The sequence below is a fragment of the Carassius auratus genome, chromosome 38 (genome assembly GCF_003368295.1).
Source record: "Carassius auratus strain Wakin chromosome 38, ASM336829v1, whole genome shotgun sequence".
Classification (NCBI taxonomy): Eukaryota; Metazoa; Chordata; class Actinopteri; order Cypriniformes; family Cyprinidae; genus Carassius; species Carassius auratus.
In genome coordinates, this window is record NC_039280.1 from 4,256,254 (window position 1) to 4,275,288 (window position 19,035).

Sequence of the window (19,035 nt, forward strand, 5' to 3'; positions counted from 1 at the left end):
GCAGCAGCAGCTTTCTATGTGCTTCTTTTACATCACACAATACTGCATCAACATACAGATCAGTTATGGGATATTAAGAGACAGGAGAGGTGTTTTAGCACACCTTCGACTTTAACTTTCGACTTTCGATTACAGATAGTTAAGTGTTTAACTACCGTTCTTTACACATGGCCATAGTCAATGTAGTAAATGAACCGTTCTCACACAGGTCCTTATGAAAGCCAGGCAGTGATTGATATGACATAATGTCATAATCATTCAGATTTCAGCTAAAATGTGATACTTGTGAGCCACTGACATTCAGTATTGCTCTTTTCTTTAAAACGGCTTAAGAAATGCCCTTGTTTTAGAGACAAAAGACTGGTTTGGTAATAGGTAACTGCCTTTGTGTGCAAAATGCTGGCACACCCCTTACGAAAATTAACCATGGTTTTACTACAAATAAAACCAAAAAAACCATGGATACTGTAGTTAAACCATGGTAACCACAAATTAACCATGGTTTTGCTATATTAACCATAGTTTAACCATGGTATTTGTAGTAAATCTGTGGTTTTACAAATGGCAGTCAATAGGCCAAAAACCATGGGTTACTACAGTTTTACTAAAATAAAACCATGGTTCTTTTTCGTAAGGGACTGACCCCCCCTGTTTACAGTGTGGATTGATTGTGTTTTGGGGCGACTATAAACAAAATGGGTAAAAGAAAAAAAATTAATAAATAAACAAAACAAAAAAATTCCAGTCCCACTTTTTTGTTTTGTCTGCTTCCGTTCAAAGGAGGTAGCTCAATTTGTTGGCAAAAGAGAAATGATTAAATCTCCCATTTGAGAAATCCTTTTGGCAATCATGTTATTTCCAGCTGTTTAAACCCTAAAGAATCCCTCCTCCAGGCCTTGGATTTGCAGGGCTGTAAGTTGTATTGGGAGACCAGCAGGAAACAGTGTGGTGAGGGAAGGGAACAAGAGACACTGGCTGCGCAAACATTTTTGTCCTTCACTCTGGCTTTTTCATCCTTGTCGTCCATTTCTGTCAGTGCAAGTTAAATGAAAGCAACAGGCATCCTCTATCAAAGCCCACTGAATCCAGTCAAGGCCATGGTCAGGAGGCATCAAAACTGGGGGAAAATAAGCATTTGATTAGGATTGAATATGAAAAACATTATGTAAAAATTTGAACTGAACATGTAGATTTCAGTCTTCAAAACTCAGTAGCATGTAATGTTTTATGTATGTATCTTTGTTTATTTGTTTGTGTGTGTGTGTGTGTGTGTGAGTGTGTGTGTGTGTGTGTGTGTGAGTGTAAAAACTGATCTGTTCTAATGCTGTCTTGAAGGGTGAAATATTCTGCAATTAAAACATTAACAAAAGAACAGCATTTATTTGAAATATACATCTTATGTAACTCAATAATGTTAACTGTTAAATTTGATTATTTTAATTCATCATTGCTGAAATATTATGTTATTATTATTATAATTATTATTATTATATAATTATAGAAGTATTAATTTGTTTTTGTTTTTAAAAAGTGTACTGACCCCAACCTTTTCAATGTTGGTGTCCTACAATATTCTAACACATACAAACACAAATTTAACCATATGAAATATCATCAAACCAATCCTCTTTTGAGCTGTTTTATGCATAAATAACATACATGTGCACTGTACAGTACAGATGTGTGCCGTACCTGTCCCAAAGCTTGACACTTCTACAGTTGCTGGTGCAACACCCAGCCGATATCAGAGCTGCAGAAAAAAAGAATATATTGAGCATACATTTTAGATGGTTAATTCAATATTGATGGTACTATTAGTGAAATAACAGCTCCTCTAATAACTATATCTGAACATAGTGATTACACTACCAGGCTACACTGAGCTCCTCAGAAAAATAGTGGGCTGACTCACTGACTGATAATGGTCATTATTCACTTGTTTATAGAGCAGCTAATTAACCCAAAGAACTGTTTTACATTGCCTTTTTTGTGTAAAAGGCATGAGACAACCTATAATTTATAGTTATAACTTGTTCTTTCATTTGTTCTGTTTGTTAAATGAGCAGCACCAAGACATTTATTGTAAAAGGGAAAATACAGTGAGGAAAACATTTATTTGATCTCCTCCTGATTTTGTAAGTTTGCCCACCTGCAAAGAAATTAAGGGTCAGTAATTTTTATGGTAAGTTTATTTCAACAGATATAGACAAAAAAAACATTATATAAAGGTTAAAGATTGATTTGCATTTCAGTGAGTGAAATAAGTATTTGATCCCCTACCAACCAGCAAGAATTCTGGCTCCCACGGATTGGTTATGTGCCGATGTGGAACACAGATTAGTCCTGCCACTTTAAGAAGTTACTCCTAATGTCAGCTCTTAGGTGTATTAGACACCCGACCAGTGTCTTCCTTTCCAACCTCTCCCATCACCATGGGAAAGACCAAAGAGCTTTCAGAGACAAGATTGTAGATCTGCACAAGGCTTGAATGGGCTGAAAGACCGTCAGCAGGAAGCTTGGTGAGAAGGAGACAACTGCCAGCCTCGGTCTGGACCTCTGTGCAAGATCTTGCCTCATGGGGTAAGGATGATCATTAGAAAAGTGAGGGGTCAGCCCCGAACTACACAGGAGGAGCTTGTTAATGATCTTAAGGCATTTGGGACCACAGTAATCAAGCAAACGATTGGTAACACACTACGCCACAATGGACTGAAATCCTGCGGATCCCGCAAGGTCCCATTGCTCAAGAAGGCACATGTACAGACCCATTTAAAATTTGCCAAAGAACATCTAAATGATACAGAGAAGGCTTGGGTGAAAGTGCTGTGGTCAGATTAGACCAAAATTTAGCTCTCTGGCATAAAATCGACTTGTTTGGAGGGAGAGAAATGCTTACAATTACCACAAGAACACCATCCCTACAGTCAAGCACAGAGGTGGAAATATTCTGTTTTGTGGCTGTTTTTCTACTAAGGGTACATGATGACTTCATCACACTGAGGGGCAAATGGTGGGCCCATGTAATATACAATCTTGGACGAGAACCTCCTTGCCTCAGCCAGAACACTGTAGATGGGTAATGGATGGGTCTTCCAGCATGACATTGACCCAAAACATACCACCAAGGCAACAAATGAGTGGCTGAAGAAGAAACACATAAAGGTCATGGAGGGGGCTAGCCAGTCTCCAGACCTCAATCCTATAGAAAATCTGTGGAGGGAGCTGAAACTTAGAGCTGCCAAATGACAGCCAAGTAACCCTGAGAGACAGAGGAGACTGTTGACAAAGGAATTGTTGAATAAAGTTGTTATTTTTGTTTTACTCACATACAAAAATATGCTTGATGCTTCATAACGTTATGGTTGAAACACTGTCGGCAGATGGACTATTCTGAAGATGTGTGCAGACCTGGTGACCAACTACAAGAAAAGTCTTTCCTCTGTGCTTGCCAACAAGGGTTTCTGCACCAAGTACTAAGTCATGTTTTACTTGTGGACCGATACTTATTTCACTCGTTTAAATATGAATCAATTTCTAACCTTTATATAATTAAAGCAGCACTGTCACAGCTCTCCACAATAAACCTGGCTGAATAATATGACCATTATTTTTGAATTACACAAACGTGCTACAACAATGAAGTTAATCATGAAATAATATTGTTATTGCCATTTAATTATTGAATTCTTTGACATCCCTAGGTTCCTTTGATCAGTTGACCAAGTCTGTTTATATGTTGCCTAGGATATTGATTTAATATTGATGCTAAGGTTTCCGAGGCTGGTATCTTACCAAAGCCAAGGGTTGATATTGATCCACTCGTACATTCAAGTCACTCTGAATAACAGCATTAGCTAAATGCATAGATGTACACATATGGCCACATTAATTGTGGATTGGTGTGTTTAGCTATATTTTTTAAGAATAAATAAGGATTTAAAATGGTAGGATTAACAAATAACATTCATCTTTTTGTCTTGTTAGCTGCTGTTTACAAGCATACATGCACACACCAAGAGAGAGAATTAAAATAAAGGGGGAGAGAAAGAGAGAGCGTGAGAGAGAGAAAAGCCTGCTCTAATCTGTGTTAGGTACAGTGTGATTGCACCAGCAGGCGGTGTGACCCTAAGTGTCTGCTGATGAGAAGTACCTTCTGTCTAAGTCAAGTGTCACTTCTGCAGCGACCCTGTACTGGAAGGACTCTCTCTGTCCCTCATGTGCTCATCCACACCTTCACATAAAGCTTTAAAGGGATAGTGCCCAAAAATGAAAATGTGGTCATCATTTACTCACCCTCATGTTGTTGCAATTGTTTATGAATTTCATTTGAAGAATGTGGGTAGCAACAGTTTCTGGTCCCCATTGACTTCCATACTGTGCAAGTCAATGGCTATCAGCCACTGTTTGGTTACCCACATTCTTCAAAATATCTTCTTTTGTTTTCAACAAAAAAAGAAGTTCATAGAGGTTTGGAAAAACTTAAGGGTGTGTAAATGATGACCAAACTGAACTTTTTGAGTAACTATCCCTTAAAGGTGCGATTTTACGATGCATTTTCAAGTTTTCCTTTCTCTTTCAAGTGTTACAAGCTGTTCGTGAATAGATAAGATCCCTGAAGTTGCAAATACTAAAGTCTCAAACCCAAAGAGATATTTTTTTATAAAATGTAAGACTCATCTTACAAATATGCAGAGCAGTGGGAAGCGAGGACTGGAATTGAGAACCGCTGGTGTGGAGTAGCATTTGTTGTTTGTCGTTTCTTGTTTCTCCGATCACAAATGCAGACATGGTTTTATATTTATGCTTCGCAATGCAGCGTGTAAAAACACAGTATAAGTCATTATAATCCATAGTTATGTCCCCAATTGATGCAACAAATGGCTTGTCTGGATAGCTGGCCAATCAGAGCACATCTCGCTTTTCAGACCAATGAGCTTTGTAAAATATTATGCGTTTCAGAAAGGCAGAGCATGGAGGAGCAACAGTAATGTAGCTACAGTATGTGGAAAATAATGTTTTTTTTTTTTTTTACCTTAAACCACATAAACACATTTCATTACACCAAATACACAAAATAAATATTCCCTTGTAATGACATACAATGATTAAAAGCCTTTCTAAACCTGTTGTCCAACAAAAGAGAACATTATAACATGTTTTATATCTATCTATCTATCTATTTATACATAAGGACTGCAGCTAGATTTGTAGTACTCTGTGAATTATGATGGAAAATTATAAATTATAATACTGGTCTTGTACATTTGTCCTTAAAGGGATACTCCACCCCAAAATGAAAATTTTGTCATTAATCACTTACCCCCATGTCGTTCCAAACCCATAAAAGTTCATCTTCAGAACACAAAATATATTTTGGATGAAAACCGGTAGGCTTGCTGCATATGCTCTTCTGTGTCAGCCGCGCCACAAGGATGCAGATGGACTATTCTAATGACGTCTTTCATACTTTTCTGGACATTGACAGTGTTATTTACTTGGCAGTCTAAGGGACAGTCTCAAGACTCCCGGTTTACATCAAAAATATTTTAAATTGTGTTCCGAATACGAACAAAGCTTTTATGGGTTTGGAACGACATGGGGGTAAGTAATTAATGACAACATTTTCATTTTGTTGTGGTGTATCCCTTTAAGCATTTTTGCCTTTTGAATGCTCTGACATCACATTGAACTAATGGCCAATTTAAATTGTAAGCAGTAGGTTGTAAGAGTTTTGTTTTCGTTTTAGTTGTTATTTGAAGGAAAAAGAAAAAGGAGGTATCTCCAAGCCTGTTTTGCATATCCACCTTTAAACGGTGTATATTGCTTTACTGGACAGCCACAATCAATATGAATGGAGAAGGTCTGAAATATATGAATGGGCAAGACCATGAACTGATTTAATAACAAATACTAAAACCTCATATAGCTTTCATAAAATGTTCTAGACCTTATATGAAAAATAGAGAAAAAAATAAAATAATTCTGTGAGACCCTCTTCTATAACTATATGGTTACAATATGTATTTGGGAACAAACTTGGAAAGTGAGTTACTTTACTGCAGAAAGATACTGTTATATGGCCAAATTATGCCAGAGTACTGCTAGTCAAAAACTCTCATTTGATGAAAATACCTGATCTATTTAAAGCCTTATAGTTTGCGGAGCTCCATCAGTGTAAGGTAATAACATTATAATGGTGATGAAGGAAGCAGAACAGCAGTACGGGAGATAAATGAAGGTGCTTAAACCTCTTGACCCGCTTCTGTACATGTTGCATTTGTCAGTATCTTTAATAAACACCCCTGAGTTCAAACTGTCTCTGCTCTCTGCAGCTTTAAATGACTGCAATAAACTTCCCACTCACAAACACATAAACTTACCCTGCCTTGAGAGACACACACACACTAATACTGGTAGTAAGTAGAGATGTTTTATGGTGCAAATGTTATTTGAGAATGTAAAACATTATGTCTATAATAAATGCATTGACTTGTAGCTGTTAAAGATCTCAGGAATGAAAAAAAGTCCATACAACATGTAAGTTACTTACTTCAGTTTAATGTGTATAGAGTAGGAAGAGTTTCTTTATATTGACAGAGCTGCCTTTTTTTAGCTGGTTTGTGACCTTGTTCTTCAGTTAAGGCATTAAGGTGTAAACATAAACTAAAATGTGTTTTCAGGCATGGTGCTTGCATATAAAATATAATTGCATTTCATGAAGGTTATACTAGTACTTTCAAGACATATATATATATATATATATATATATATATATATATATATATATATATATATATATATATATATATATATATATATATATATATATATATATATATATTTTTTTTTTTTTTTTTTTTTTTTTTTTCAGGTTGAATCAGAATTCGGTAAGCAAATATATACAAAGCAACAATGTCAATTCAGCAAGCAAATTACACTTAAATAATCACTTTAGATTTTGAATGCAAAACATTCTCAAGAAGAGGTTTAAAAAATTGTATTTTATATTTCCAAAAGTATAAAGTTAGAATAATCAAAACAGAAAGTCAAAAAATATGGATACAGAGAGTGAGAACCTCTTACATATTGTATTAAAACAATATTATTGCATTTTCATCTTGGCCTGGTGCTTGCATATCAAAAAAATAAACATAATAATTACTCAAGTAAACAGTTGAAGGATTAGTTCACCCACAAAATGCATTTCCTCACTTGCTCACCATTTGATCATCTGCAACAAATGAGTGCCGTCAGAATGAAAGTCAAAACAAATGCTAAAAACATCACAATAATCCACAAGTAACACAGACCACTCCAGTCCTTGATTTAACAACTTTTGAAGCAAACAACTATGTGTAAAAAAAATTTATAAAATAAAAATAAAAATCATCAAAGAATTTTGAAATGTCAAACTGCTGGTTCTGGCTAAAATAAGAGGTCTCTACCTAAAATATTGCTTATTGTAGTGAGAAAGTCATCTTGTCTGAATAAGGAGAGGAACATGCACAGATCAAGCACCGTTGCAAGCAAAAACAGTCCAGTTTTAAACCCAAATGTTGTTGAATTTTGATGCGAGAGGAAAAACAGGGGAAGTGCTTTTTTCCACATTGTTATAAATTATAAACTCATGTTTTGGCTAAAAGATACAGTTTAATGTAAAAAAAATAATAATAATTTGTTTCTTACATGCAGTTTTTCAATCTACAAGATGTTAATTGATGGACTGGATTCACGTGGATTACCTAGAATGTTATGTTTCTATCCACTGTTTAGACTTTCATTCTGATGCTGACGGCACCCATATCAAGTCATGCTAAATGTATTCAAATCTGTTCTGATGAAACTAAATCATATTCATCATGGTGGTTCCAAGGTAAGTACATTTGTAGCAATCTGTAGTTTCATTCCTTTTGGTCAAACCTAACTATTTTTGTGTAAAGTTTTTTTTTTTTTTTCTCACAAAGATTAGTTTGAAATGAAATTCTTGGTGGACCCCTTGGGTACCACAGTGGATCTACTGTACAAAACTTAGTTTGAATACAGTTAAGTGGTCTGTGCTAAATTAGTTGCAGAAAACCATAGAGAAGATAAAGTAGAAAACACAAGAATAAGAAAAATTTCAATAAAAATGGCTCCTTGTAGCAAAGTAATGAGCAGTGTGGTGTTGTTCTGGGAAAGTATTGGAAGTGTCTGAGCAGCACTGCAGTAGAATCTACATTAACATGGAAATAGCAGGTGTGCTCCAGCAAGAGATGCAGACAGGACACTGATACTCACTTTCTCAGGCTCTATGTAGCTGTTTTTGTGTATCTACTGCGTGTAAATGTATGTGAAAGTGATGAGGAGACAAGAGGCTGATTCAGTGATGTATGTAATCTTCTTCCTTTATAACCAACCTACGTCACTGACTCTGCTTCTTTCTCTATCTTCCTCTTTTTTTTTTTTTTTTTTCTTTTGCCTTCACCTCTGCTGTAATCAGTCAGTATAGGGCTTCCCTGCAGTCCTTCACAAGGTCAGCTGCTGGGCCTCTCATTAAACAGTCCCATCAGCCATCTCTCTAACTCTCTCATCATCTGTGCCAGTTCACAACGCAGTCCGGCCTTTCAGGTTTAAATGAGAACAGAATGAATATTCCTACGAGAAGCAGTGTAGCAGACACAAATCAATACCTCTCAGTCTCTTAGAAAGAAGCACGGGACATACTTGCTCCAGTTTCAGGCAGCCTGTATACATTTTCTCACATTTCCATGTTGATACTAGCATAACTTTTGTTCAGCATGCAAGAAAAACACAAACTCTAAACTATTTTTAAACATGTAATCTAATTACCACCATGTATTTTCTTTGTATGAAAATTGACACCAGTGACATAAGCAAAAGGTTACATTTGAGCTATATCAGACAATGAATGCATTTTTTTGTATTTCTTTTTTTTTATAATATTGCTGTCTCTTTGCTAATTAATATCCAATATAGTTTTAGATTTTTTTTAGTGTCATACTGGCTCATAGAAAAGCCTAAACCTTTCAGTGTTTGGAAGCGGCGTGGAGAGTGTCAGAAAGGATAAAGTAGCCTTGTGAGTCAATAAGCATACAGGAAAATATTTTTCGCATCAGCCCACTGGACCTTTGGCCTGTTTGTTAGTGGTTGAATGGAGAGATGATAAAACACAAGTGAAAAGAGAAGCGACTGTCTTTGATGTCCTATGAGCAGACACACTATTCTGTTGTTCAAAGAACTCTCTCTCTCTTTCACACACACACACACAAACACACACACATACGCGCACACACACACACATGGTAGCCACGTTTTTTGTAGAGACTATTCAGCAATTACAAGGAGCAGCTCAGACAATACGACTACATCTGAATCTATCAACACACACACTTCGTTCTCTGCATATTATGTGCAGTATCGTTATCAGAGAGACACTGTAATCCAAAAAATTGCCCAAGGTGACTTTCGGGATGCATTTATCAATACATTAAGGCCTGTCATTTGAATTCAAGAGGCCCATAGGGCCAAATTTCATGGATGAACGGCGACGAAACTTATGAAGCACTCATGATTCAGTTATTCCTAGTATATATGTTAAGTTCACATTCAGATTATTGATGCATCAATAAGTGCATCAGAAACCTTGCTGCTGTAGCTATATCAGTGTGTATTAGGGTGCTTTCACACTAGCACTTTTGGTGCGCACCCGGGGTCGATTGACGTCAGAATTTGGTTCGTTTGGATGATGTGAACGCTGTCTTCCATACTTGGATGCGCACCCACGAACCGTACCCGAGTCCGCTTAAAAGCGGTGGTCTGGGGTACACTTCATGTGAACTCTGGTACGGTTTGCTGCTCATGTGAACACAATCGTACCAAATCGAGAAGTGAACCGCTTTTAATGACAAATTATTTGATGAAAATGTGTGTTTGTGTGTGTGTTTCACTCATTTTCCTGATGAGCGTGACTGACGCGCTGCAAGCAGAGAGCTGTACATCTCATTTATGTTCGCCTTCAACATTCTTTAGAGCATTTTTAGTAAATTCGTAAGACAGACGCAAGTGCCGTTATGTACCGAAGCTTTATAAACAAAACGAACAGTTCAAAAACGTAATGCATAAAAGTGCACAGAGTAATCTTATGCATTTGCCGCCTTCTCCTGCGCTGTCGTTACCAAGCAACGGGGTAAACAGCTGCTGGCTTGATGACGCAAGTGAACCGCGGTACTGACTCAAATATTATAACATGAACACAGTCCAGCAGGGGCAGGGGGAGGGGGGAGCAACCAAATTCGGGTTCGGCCCTGGCAAGTGAACCAAGTGTGAAAGCACCCTTAAACTCCAGCAATGCTTTAAGAACTGAAATCTACATTTTAGTGATCTTATAATTACAGATTAATGTGATTTGCAAAGAATATTATTCCTTTGTACGGCTGCCAGTTAACAGATTTAAGTGTTTCAATATTTCACATTTATTTCCTAAGTATTTTCATTGTTATTTATATTTGTACAGACCATTTTTGAACATCGTTTTAAAATCGTTTGAAAAATCACAGACTATATAATACCACAGAATGTAATACTTTGTGGGTCTTTTATGTCAGCTGCAATAGAAACGGTCAGAAGTTCAGAATCAGGTTTGAGGAGCACATTAATATTAATGCTTTAAACGCACTAAAACAAAACATAATGGGAGGGAATTGACTTCAAAGTGAAAAGCTAATGAGACGAGGAGGAATAACTCATTGGCCTACTTAACAGGATGTTCTGGGAGAAAACCCGATCGCTATCTTAAACGCACTGTGCTCCCTGCTGCCCTTACGAGGAATGAATGTCAATGAGCCAAAACTTCCCACCTCTGCTGAGATCCTCCAGTCATCCTCCAGTATATTCCCCAATGGACAAGGTCAACCCTTAATGAGCTTCTTTGCAAATAAATCTGAAATTCAGACCCCCTGACATCAGCGATTTCCTACAGGCAAAAGAGGACTATTTTTATAAGCATATTTGCGTGACTGTTTTTTTTTATATCGTGATGCCCTCCACACCATGTTTGTGCTGTCATAGAGTATGAAGCATTGGGAAGCCATCAAGGAAATCAGGTCAGTTAAGAGATTAAATCACTATTTGAAAAAAAATATGTAAAAAAAATATGTGGAGCTCAAATTGTTTATGCAATGTACTTTCCCTCAGGGCAAATTATACAATAATCACTATTCAGAATGAAGACAGTCTGTCTCTGCAGAACCCAGGAACACACTATTCTAACAAACATAGGAGAGAGTCTTCCCTGAGGAGAACCTTTTCTCCGAGGTGTACAAAGCCCTTATTGCCAAGAAAATAAGACCTATAGATGGCAAATAGTTATAAATGGGGGTTTAAATTGTGGAAAGCAAGTCCTAATAAGATAACGAACATGTATTACGACATATACACACTCACACACTGGAGGGTGGAATGCTCTACTGACCCAGCTTCAAGAAGCAATTTCCCTGAAGCACCAGTGTTCATCCCAAAACACAGTAGTGCTTCAGATTTTCCATAAATACTATGTGTCTCCAATAGAGCTCAAGCGCGTACTGTACTTGTATAAAAAAAAAAGACACCTCACCGAAAACCTGGGTCTCTTTGTCATTTGAGACCATCTACACAAACAAAAGTACACAAGATGACATATTCCTCTTTACATGTTCAAGTGCTACATTTTTGCAATGTTATGGTTATTTTGGAATCAAGTAGAAGCCATTAAAAAAAAAAAAAAGCTGTTTAGGAATTTGAAAGTGTGCTTGTTAATCTTATCTTTTGAGAAAATATGGATAACAGTAAAAATAAATGTGTTGTTTACAGAAAAAAAGTTAACTTTGACCATTTTGTGAACTGCTTCAAGCAATTTACTGAAAAGTCTGACTCAAAAATTATTCTGAAGACAGTAGTACATAAATCATATGGACCACTTTTTTATATCTATGTTGTTTTAATGACTGAATGCTCCAGTCACCAGTTCAGTTTACCCTTTGCAGGGATTGTGATTGACAGGTGATCTGACCAATCATAACAACGAATCTGCAATTTTTTTTCAACAAAAGACTTTTTTTAAACCAAAAGTAACCTGTTTTGTCTTGTCTGTTGGTGTGCTGTCATTGCTATGCAATGTAAATCTCACTGTGTGAGAACGTTTGACGTGGAAGCACTACATGGCTGCACAACAGTAACTATTGGGAGTGGGTTTTTGCATTCGACAAATAAAACGACAGCAACATGGGAGTAAGTAAATAATGACAGAATTTTCAATTCTGAATTTATTAAGCACAAAATATTTTTTGCCTGTGTGTATAGATTATGGCGAGAATGAGAGAGGAAGGAAAATAACAGTTTTAACAAAGATCTAAAGGATCTAAAGGTTGTGTGATTGAGGTCGTGTGCCTCTGGATTCAGATGTACAGATGACATCATGTCCTCCTTCTGACGACTCTGTGAGTAGCTTCCATACACATCCCTGTCAGCCCTATAAATAACCACAAACAGCCTAAGTCTCTTGCCTCCGAGAAATTAGCCTTTTTCCAACTCGCATGTAACATGAGCAGGTTGTCCAAATTATTAGTATTTCTGCATACAGTAGGAAAACAAGATTTGCTGTCTGTTAAATGGTTTTTGAGGGGTTTTCTCACATTATGAGGAGTTTTAGCACTAGCCTGCTAGGCTGAAAGACCGGCTAAAACCAGTTGTACTTAAATTGTACTTTTATTGTACTTGTTTATAACTGTTGTGATAACTGTCAACAATACTGTCACAGCTCTTTTTCCTGTCCTGTCTGCCCTTATACTGAATTCATAGCACATGCTCTTCAACTGCATGAATTAATGCAGTGGCACGCATTGTATAACATTTAATATTTTAGCACAAATTAAATAACAAGCATGCAATGTCATAGTTAGCCTATGTCCTCAGTTAAGAGATGAAGTTACCAAAAAAAAAAAACTGTTAAGGCATGCTGCTTTAAACCTGTGCATGTAAGTATTTGTAATAAATGAGTCACATTTAAAAACATGTCTCTGAAATGCAGTGGTTCTCAAAACTGTCCTGGAGCAAAGCTGTCTCGCTCATCTAAATAAAACACCCAATTCAACTTGTCAGCTCATTAGGGACTTTAAGACCTGAAGCATGCCATAAAAGGTAAAGAGTTGTGAGAAAATACGATGCGTGTCAGATCCACGTTCAGCAGCGGTGGCTCTTAAAGATGCCGAAATAACCTAAATAATCCAGCTGCTGTGATGTCTGTTAATCAAACAACAAAAGAAAAAAGGAGGAAATCTATAACTTTTGTAGCTTTTTGAAAAACTCAGCATAATAATACAAAATAGTCTAAAATAATCTAAACTTAATTACACCAAACTATTTTTCTACATTTTTCAGAACTGAATGAAATATAAAGTATATAATAATATAACGTAATAAAGTATTTTTCTTTCTGTGAACTTATCACAGTGCATTCTGGGACTTCACTGATGACCCCTTATAATGCAGCATCTGTAGGCCCCTCACTAGGTTTTGAAATTGAGTCTAAATTACCCTTCAATACTTCTCATACAGCACTGCTTTGTATGTATATCTCCCTCCATCCATCTTTTCCTCTGGTTCTGAAGATTGTAATTCCCTGATATGATTAAATATTTATGAGCATAAATTGAAAAAGGGGTCATTTAGTGTGGCTGTATTTTCCAAACTCCGTCAGCACATTATGAATTTCAAAATGCATGTCAGGTCATGCATTCAGATGATTTATAAAGAGTGCAATAGCAGTGTTTATGCTGAAGGGAGTCCATAAATACCCACAGTTAGCTGCCTGCACACTGCCCTCCTCCCACAGAGAGCACTGAATGGTTTGAGGTTCCTCCCTGAATATTACCTCTCTCATCTGCATAGAAATTTCATTCATTTTAATGGTCTTACCAATTACCTGGCTCTGTTGCCCAATTTCATTTTGTCTAAAGCTTCTTTTATTGTCTGTGTGTAGATGGGGAGATGGAAAGCTAGGGTCTGCCTCTGAGCTAGCAGAACTCTTCTAGCTTCCATTGCTGCTATTACTAACTGCATGTGTGTTCACTTGTATAAATAGTTGTCCACTCGAAAAAGTAGTTAAGACAAAGTTGGTTTTCTAAAGATTGGAAACAAAGTGTAGCCTTGCCACCCTGTAGTGTGCCAGGAGGAGAAGCAAAAAAGAAAATACAGTATACTAATATTACACTCATAATGCAAGATGGTTGCGTAATATGACTCACAAGCTGAGGCAGACTGCTGCTTGTGCATCACAATAAGCACAGAGACCTTAAATAAGATGGAAAGATTTTGGTTTAGTATTTTATTACTAAAACCACACATCGACATCATTGCTGTGAATTATTCCTAATATAGTTTTATACATTTGTATGTATTAGGGTTGGGCGACAAAATTGGAGGTGGGGGGTCGGGTAGCACAAGAGCTAAGTTATTCTGCTTTTCCACACTGAAAGCATACACAGCATGCTGCTTTCTGAAGCTGATACATGAGTGTCCTACAGTCTTTTTCTGCCTATGCCTAGAAATGTGACCCAGCTGTACGAGCCAAGAGCAAAAGTGCAGTGCTTTCACCATGAAAAAGAGTTTCACCTCACTCCCTGTCCTGCTGTCTATGTTTCTCTTTCTCAGTCCATCTCTTACTTTTAACTTATATAGCACAGCAGTCAATTCCTGCCCACACCACAGTACACAAAATCCCCAGTCAGCATAACATAAGCATGCATGCTAAAACACATGCTGGATCACTGTGATAAAGTCCATATATTTTCTGAACTGACAGTGGCTGACTTCTTAAAAATCCAGTGTGAAGTATTTCTTCAAAATAAGCAGTTCAAGGTACTAACAAACCTAGCTGCTACAAATGCTAGTGTTAGCATGCCAGCTAAAATGAATTATAAACTGATTAGCAAGTGTAGCCCACCATGTTTTTGGACTCTGTAGCAGAAATGAGTCAAATCAGACAAATCAAAGAGTCTATCAGAGCTGTGTGCATTGAAACATGAGCTGAATTCCTCAGGAAGTCATAAATCAGTTCTAGTGCCACAAGAACCAAGCAAGATAACCAACCAACCAACTTGTTCACACAACAGCTTTCAACATTAACACCAATAGAACAATTATTGACAATTTTAATTCGAAGAAGAGATTGTCAAATTTATCGTTCGTGATTGGAATGCAACGCTGGACATCACATGTAAACCCAGGAGATCAAGTTAAATACTTGCATTGACTTCCCCCCCAGCCAGTGAAACCAGACTGAAATTCCTAAGGGGGAAGGGCTTTAAACCTTTGTCTTCACAGAAAAGTCCTTTGCCAGAGAATGGCAAAGAAACTGCTTTTTATACATTATATATGGACCAGAATGAACTCAAAAAAGACTTATGAATGAATCATTCCATTGCTTAACTCCATATTCATTTACGTGTAACCCACACATTTGACTATCGTGTATAATCACTTATTGTGTATGTCTTTTGATAACTATAGGATACCTAGTCATGTCTAGTATTCAAATAATCGCATTTTCTTGCTTGACATTGTCCTGACAATCATTTATTTGTAAAATATATCATAATCATGTTATAGGAATCATGTCCAAAATTAGACCCTGTGAGGCAAGAACCACATGCTTGGTAAGATAAACAATGATTTATGATACCCCAGACCCCAGGACCATATCTGATTGGTCAAGGCAACATTTGAGGGGTGGCCAACAAGGAAGTTTAAAAACTTTGGACACGCTTTTAGTCATGCCTTGCTTTTAGTCTGCCTGCTGCTATTAGCCATGTCGGCTTTTAGTCGGCTTTTAGTTCTAGTCTAGCTGCTGCTATCAGTCATGCCTGCTCTTAGCTTTTAGCTTGTAGCTTTGCTACCTAGCTTTAGCTATAAGCATCTAGCCATGCGGTTAGTCGTCATTGTTCTTTGAGCGCGGTTCCAGCGTGCCTGCCTACTGCTGCTACTATGAGAAGGAACACAACCTAGTCTCGTCAAACTTTATTTCTTTTCTTTTCCGTTTGAGAGTTTCGTGTTCTGAGTTAAGTTTTGTAACGTCGAGTCTCCAACGCCTGACCTCGGATGCCCGTTCAACTTCGACCAGCGCACACGACTCTGCACTGTCAGCCAACGCCCAACAACCACGGGCTTCCCAAGACGTCACTTCACTACTGAACTTCCAGCCAATCAGCGACACCGGGATACCCCTTTCAACGGGAGCCCCTTTCACAGGAAACTAAGGCAACGTATCCCCAGATATTTGTTGTACTGGTGTATCTAATATAATTTTAGTCACATTGAGGAACTCAATGCAAAGGCTAATTACGTGATTGATGGTTGTTCATGTCTATGCAATTTAACGTATTGCTGTAAACTTGGGATTACATATTTCCATTCTCTTAAACTCATCTTTCCCTAACTTTCGACCTTCCTGCAACTTGTGTGAATGTGTGTGTGCGTGCGTTTATGTGTTAGATTAGTTTACATGTCTTAGATTTATCTAATAAAGCCTTATTCATATTGAAAAGAGAAGTATCTTGTGTTTTGTGCTTACAAGTTAATGTCTTAAACTGCCGATCTTGTTACTGTGCTAATTGATAGTGTTTTCACTATAGTTTGGATATTAGTATCCAGCGCAGATTTGATGTTAAACGGCTCGTTCACTGAATCGCAGGCGCGTCTCCGTGAACAGCCGTGAAACAGTGATTCTGTTCAAATTCCCTTTAAAATCTTAAATGATTCCCTTTGAGCTAAATTGACCTGTTTCCCTTACAACTCCAAAAGCATCTTTCTCGTGTGACTGATATTCAAAGTAGGTCTGTATTCAGACAGAATTTTCCAATTTTCAATATAAACCAAAGATACTGTGTTTTTTTTTAGAAGGGCTTGCATTCTGCTGTCTTTCACATAACAGCTCTAGACAGTCGAGCTGAATTAATGCACACTCTTACCTGGGCTTAAGCCCAGATCCCCAAGCTGAGGAAAGGCCCAGTGTTGTTGCTGATATGTATGACATATTAAAATTGATCACCAGAATTTAAAATGTGTTGCTATGTTTTCACTGCTTTCGCTTGAGTGTGTAGCTCTGAGAAGGTGGGGATTTGTCAAGTTGAATGCTCCGAATGCTCTTTCCTGACTGCACTATTGTCACGTCTTCTGACCATCAGTGTGAGCAGAGAGCTACCGACACGGTGACACAGCCAGACACAATGAATGAGATTTAATGAGAGCAGAGTGGAACAGAGCTAATATACAGCTACACACATAGTTGATATTCAGCATGTATCTGGTTAAAATAAAGTATTATAGACTTCCTTGTCTAGTACCAAGAGTATTCATACTAACACTGAAAAGCGAGAAGGTTCTATCTATGAGCAAGTCATCATTGTTTAATGCATTTGCAAGTTGACAATAGTTAGTCTTTAGCTTGCTAATACCATCCTACTAATATTTATTTTATATTGTCTGGCCTCATCCTTCTGAGCAGTTCACAGGGGGAACAATCTTTCTATTTTCTTTATTCTTTTTTAAACTGGTAGAGCATAGCCAAAGCAATGTCATGGATTCAGTTCCATAAAACTGTATGTAAAATATTTTGCAATGTTTTTGAAAGAAATATTTTATGCTTACCTAGTGGTATTAATACTAATATTGTAAAATATTATTAAAATCTAAATGAAATGTTTTCAGTTTGCAGCATTTTCAGCAGCTGAATTTGAAGCTGAATTTTCACATGATCCTTAAGAAAATTACTCTAATATACTGATTTGGTGCTGATTATCCATTTTACAAGCAGTTGTGCTGTTTAATATTTTTGGAAACTGAGATTCAGAATGTCAGAATACATTTTTGCGGGCTTAATTATTAAACTATTAAGCTACTGAACCTTTTTTAACTGAAGTACCAACACTTGCAGTGACTTGAACCACTAATTCACCACACAAACACCAACCACTAGTACATACTTGCCACTGGCAAAGGTCAACACACTTTCAAAAAGACGTGTGTGAACTCTTTCCCATTAGCTGGACATCGATTTTTCCGAGAATGAGATCCTATTTTCTCAGCCTTTCCAATGAAAGTAAACATTTTAATGTATGTATATATTTTTCTTCTGCTACTACAGAAAACACATAATGTTAGGTTAAATGTGGCCCTTCAGGCTACTGTATGAGCCCTTAAAAGAGATCTGTAGATTGGGTAACAGCTCTGAAGGGGCCCTGACCACTGCAAGTCCTCATGTTCCCTCTTTCTGAGGTAGCAATCAATGGTTTCTGCCTTGAGCCAGCAGGAAGATAAACAGGGGTTCTAGGTAGAGAGCAGGCTGGCTCTGGCCCTCTAAGCAAGAATTCCTAATATCCACAGCACAGCACAGAAGCTAGTATTGGTAGAGATGGCACAGGGTTTCATTAGGAACACAGGGCTTTTGTTGGCACACTTGAATGTCTTCCAGGGGACTGGAGAGATAAAGGGCTTAATGTGAGATGAATAATATTATATAAGATTAAATAAACTATTATTGTAAAATATGGGCCAGCAGCCAATAATTGGGATTGACAAAGCATCCCGGACAAAGACACTGATTGTCTTGTAATCTTTGTCTCTTACAGAGGCAACAAAGCAATGCATAAACAATGGTTCCACATGGTTTATAATTTCATTATGAGAAGGCATCTTATTTTTCCTTTCAGATCTCAAGATTAATACTCAAGTTTTCTTATTTTTGAGGGAAATGGACAAAAAGAAAGTCTGAAGGACAGCGTGGAAGTGAAAAATACTCTGCTGGTAAAAAAAGAGAGAAAAAGAAGGTCAAAATGATTCATAGGAGCAAATACCAAACTATCAGAAACCGAGAAGTTATTTTACACCTTGCATTTTTGTGAGCTGCAGTTTTGAAAAGCGAGCTACTTTGCATTCAAGGTATACATTTAATACATTTATGCATTTCTTTGAAATCAAATCCATGAACTTAGAATTGTTACTGTT

General features: G+C 37.2%; 1 protein-coding gene across 2 annotated transcripts in view; it reads right to left on the reverse strand.

The window, feature by feature from the left end:
- Nucleotides 1-561: 561 nt before the first annotated feature.
- The window catches only part of LOC113056699 (coiled-coil domain-containing protein 85A-like), a 29,293-nt gene continuing 10,819 nt past the window's right edge, over nucleotides 562-19,035 (reverse strand). The window contains exons 3-4 of one of the 2 annotated variants that reach the window (XM_026223513.1): nucleotides 1,693-1,750; nucleotides 562-1,117 (exon numbers count right to left, since the gene is read on the reverse strand). In XM_026223513.1, coding sequence (XP_026079298.1) covers nucleotides 1,102-1,117; nucleotides 1,693-1,750 — 74 coding nt within the window. In that variant the 3' untranslated portion in view covers nucleotides 562-1,101. The remainder of the gene's footprint in view (nucleotides 1,118-1,692; nucleotides 1,751-19,035) is intronic. The other variant, XR_003277743.1, reaches the window with a different exon arrangement.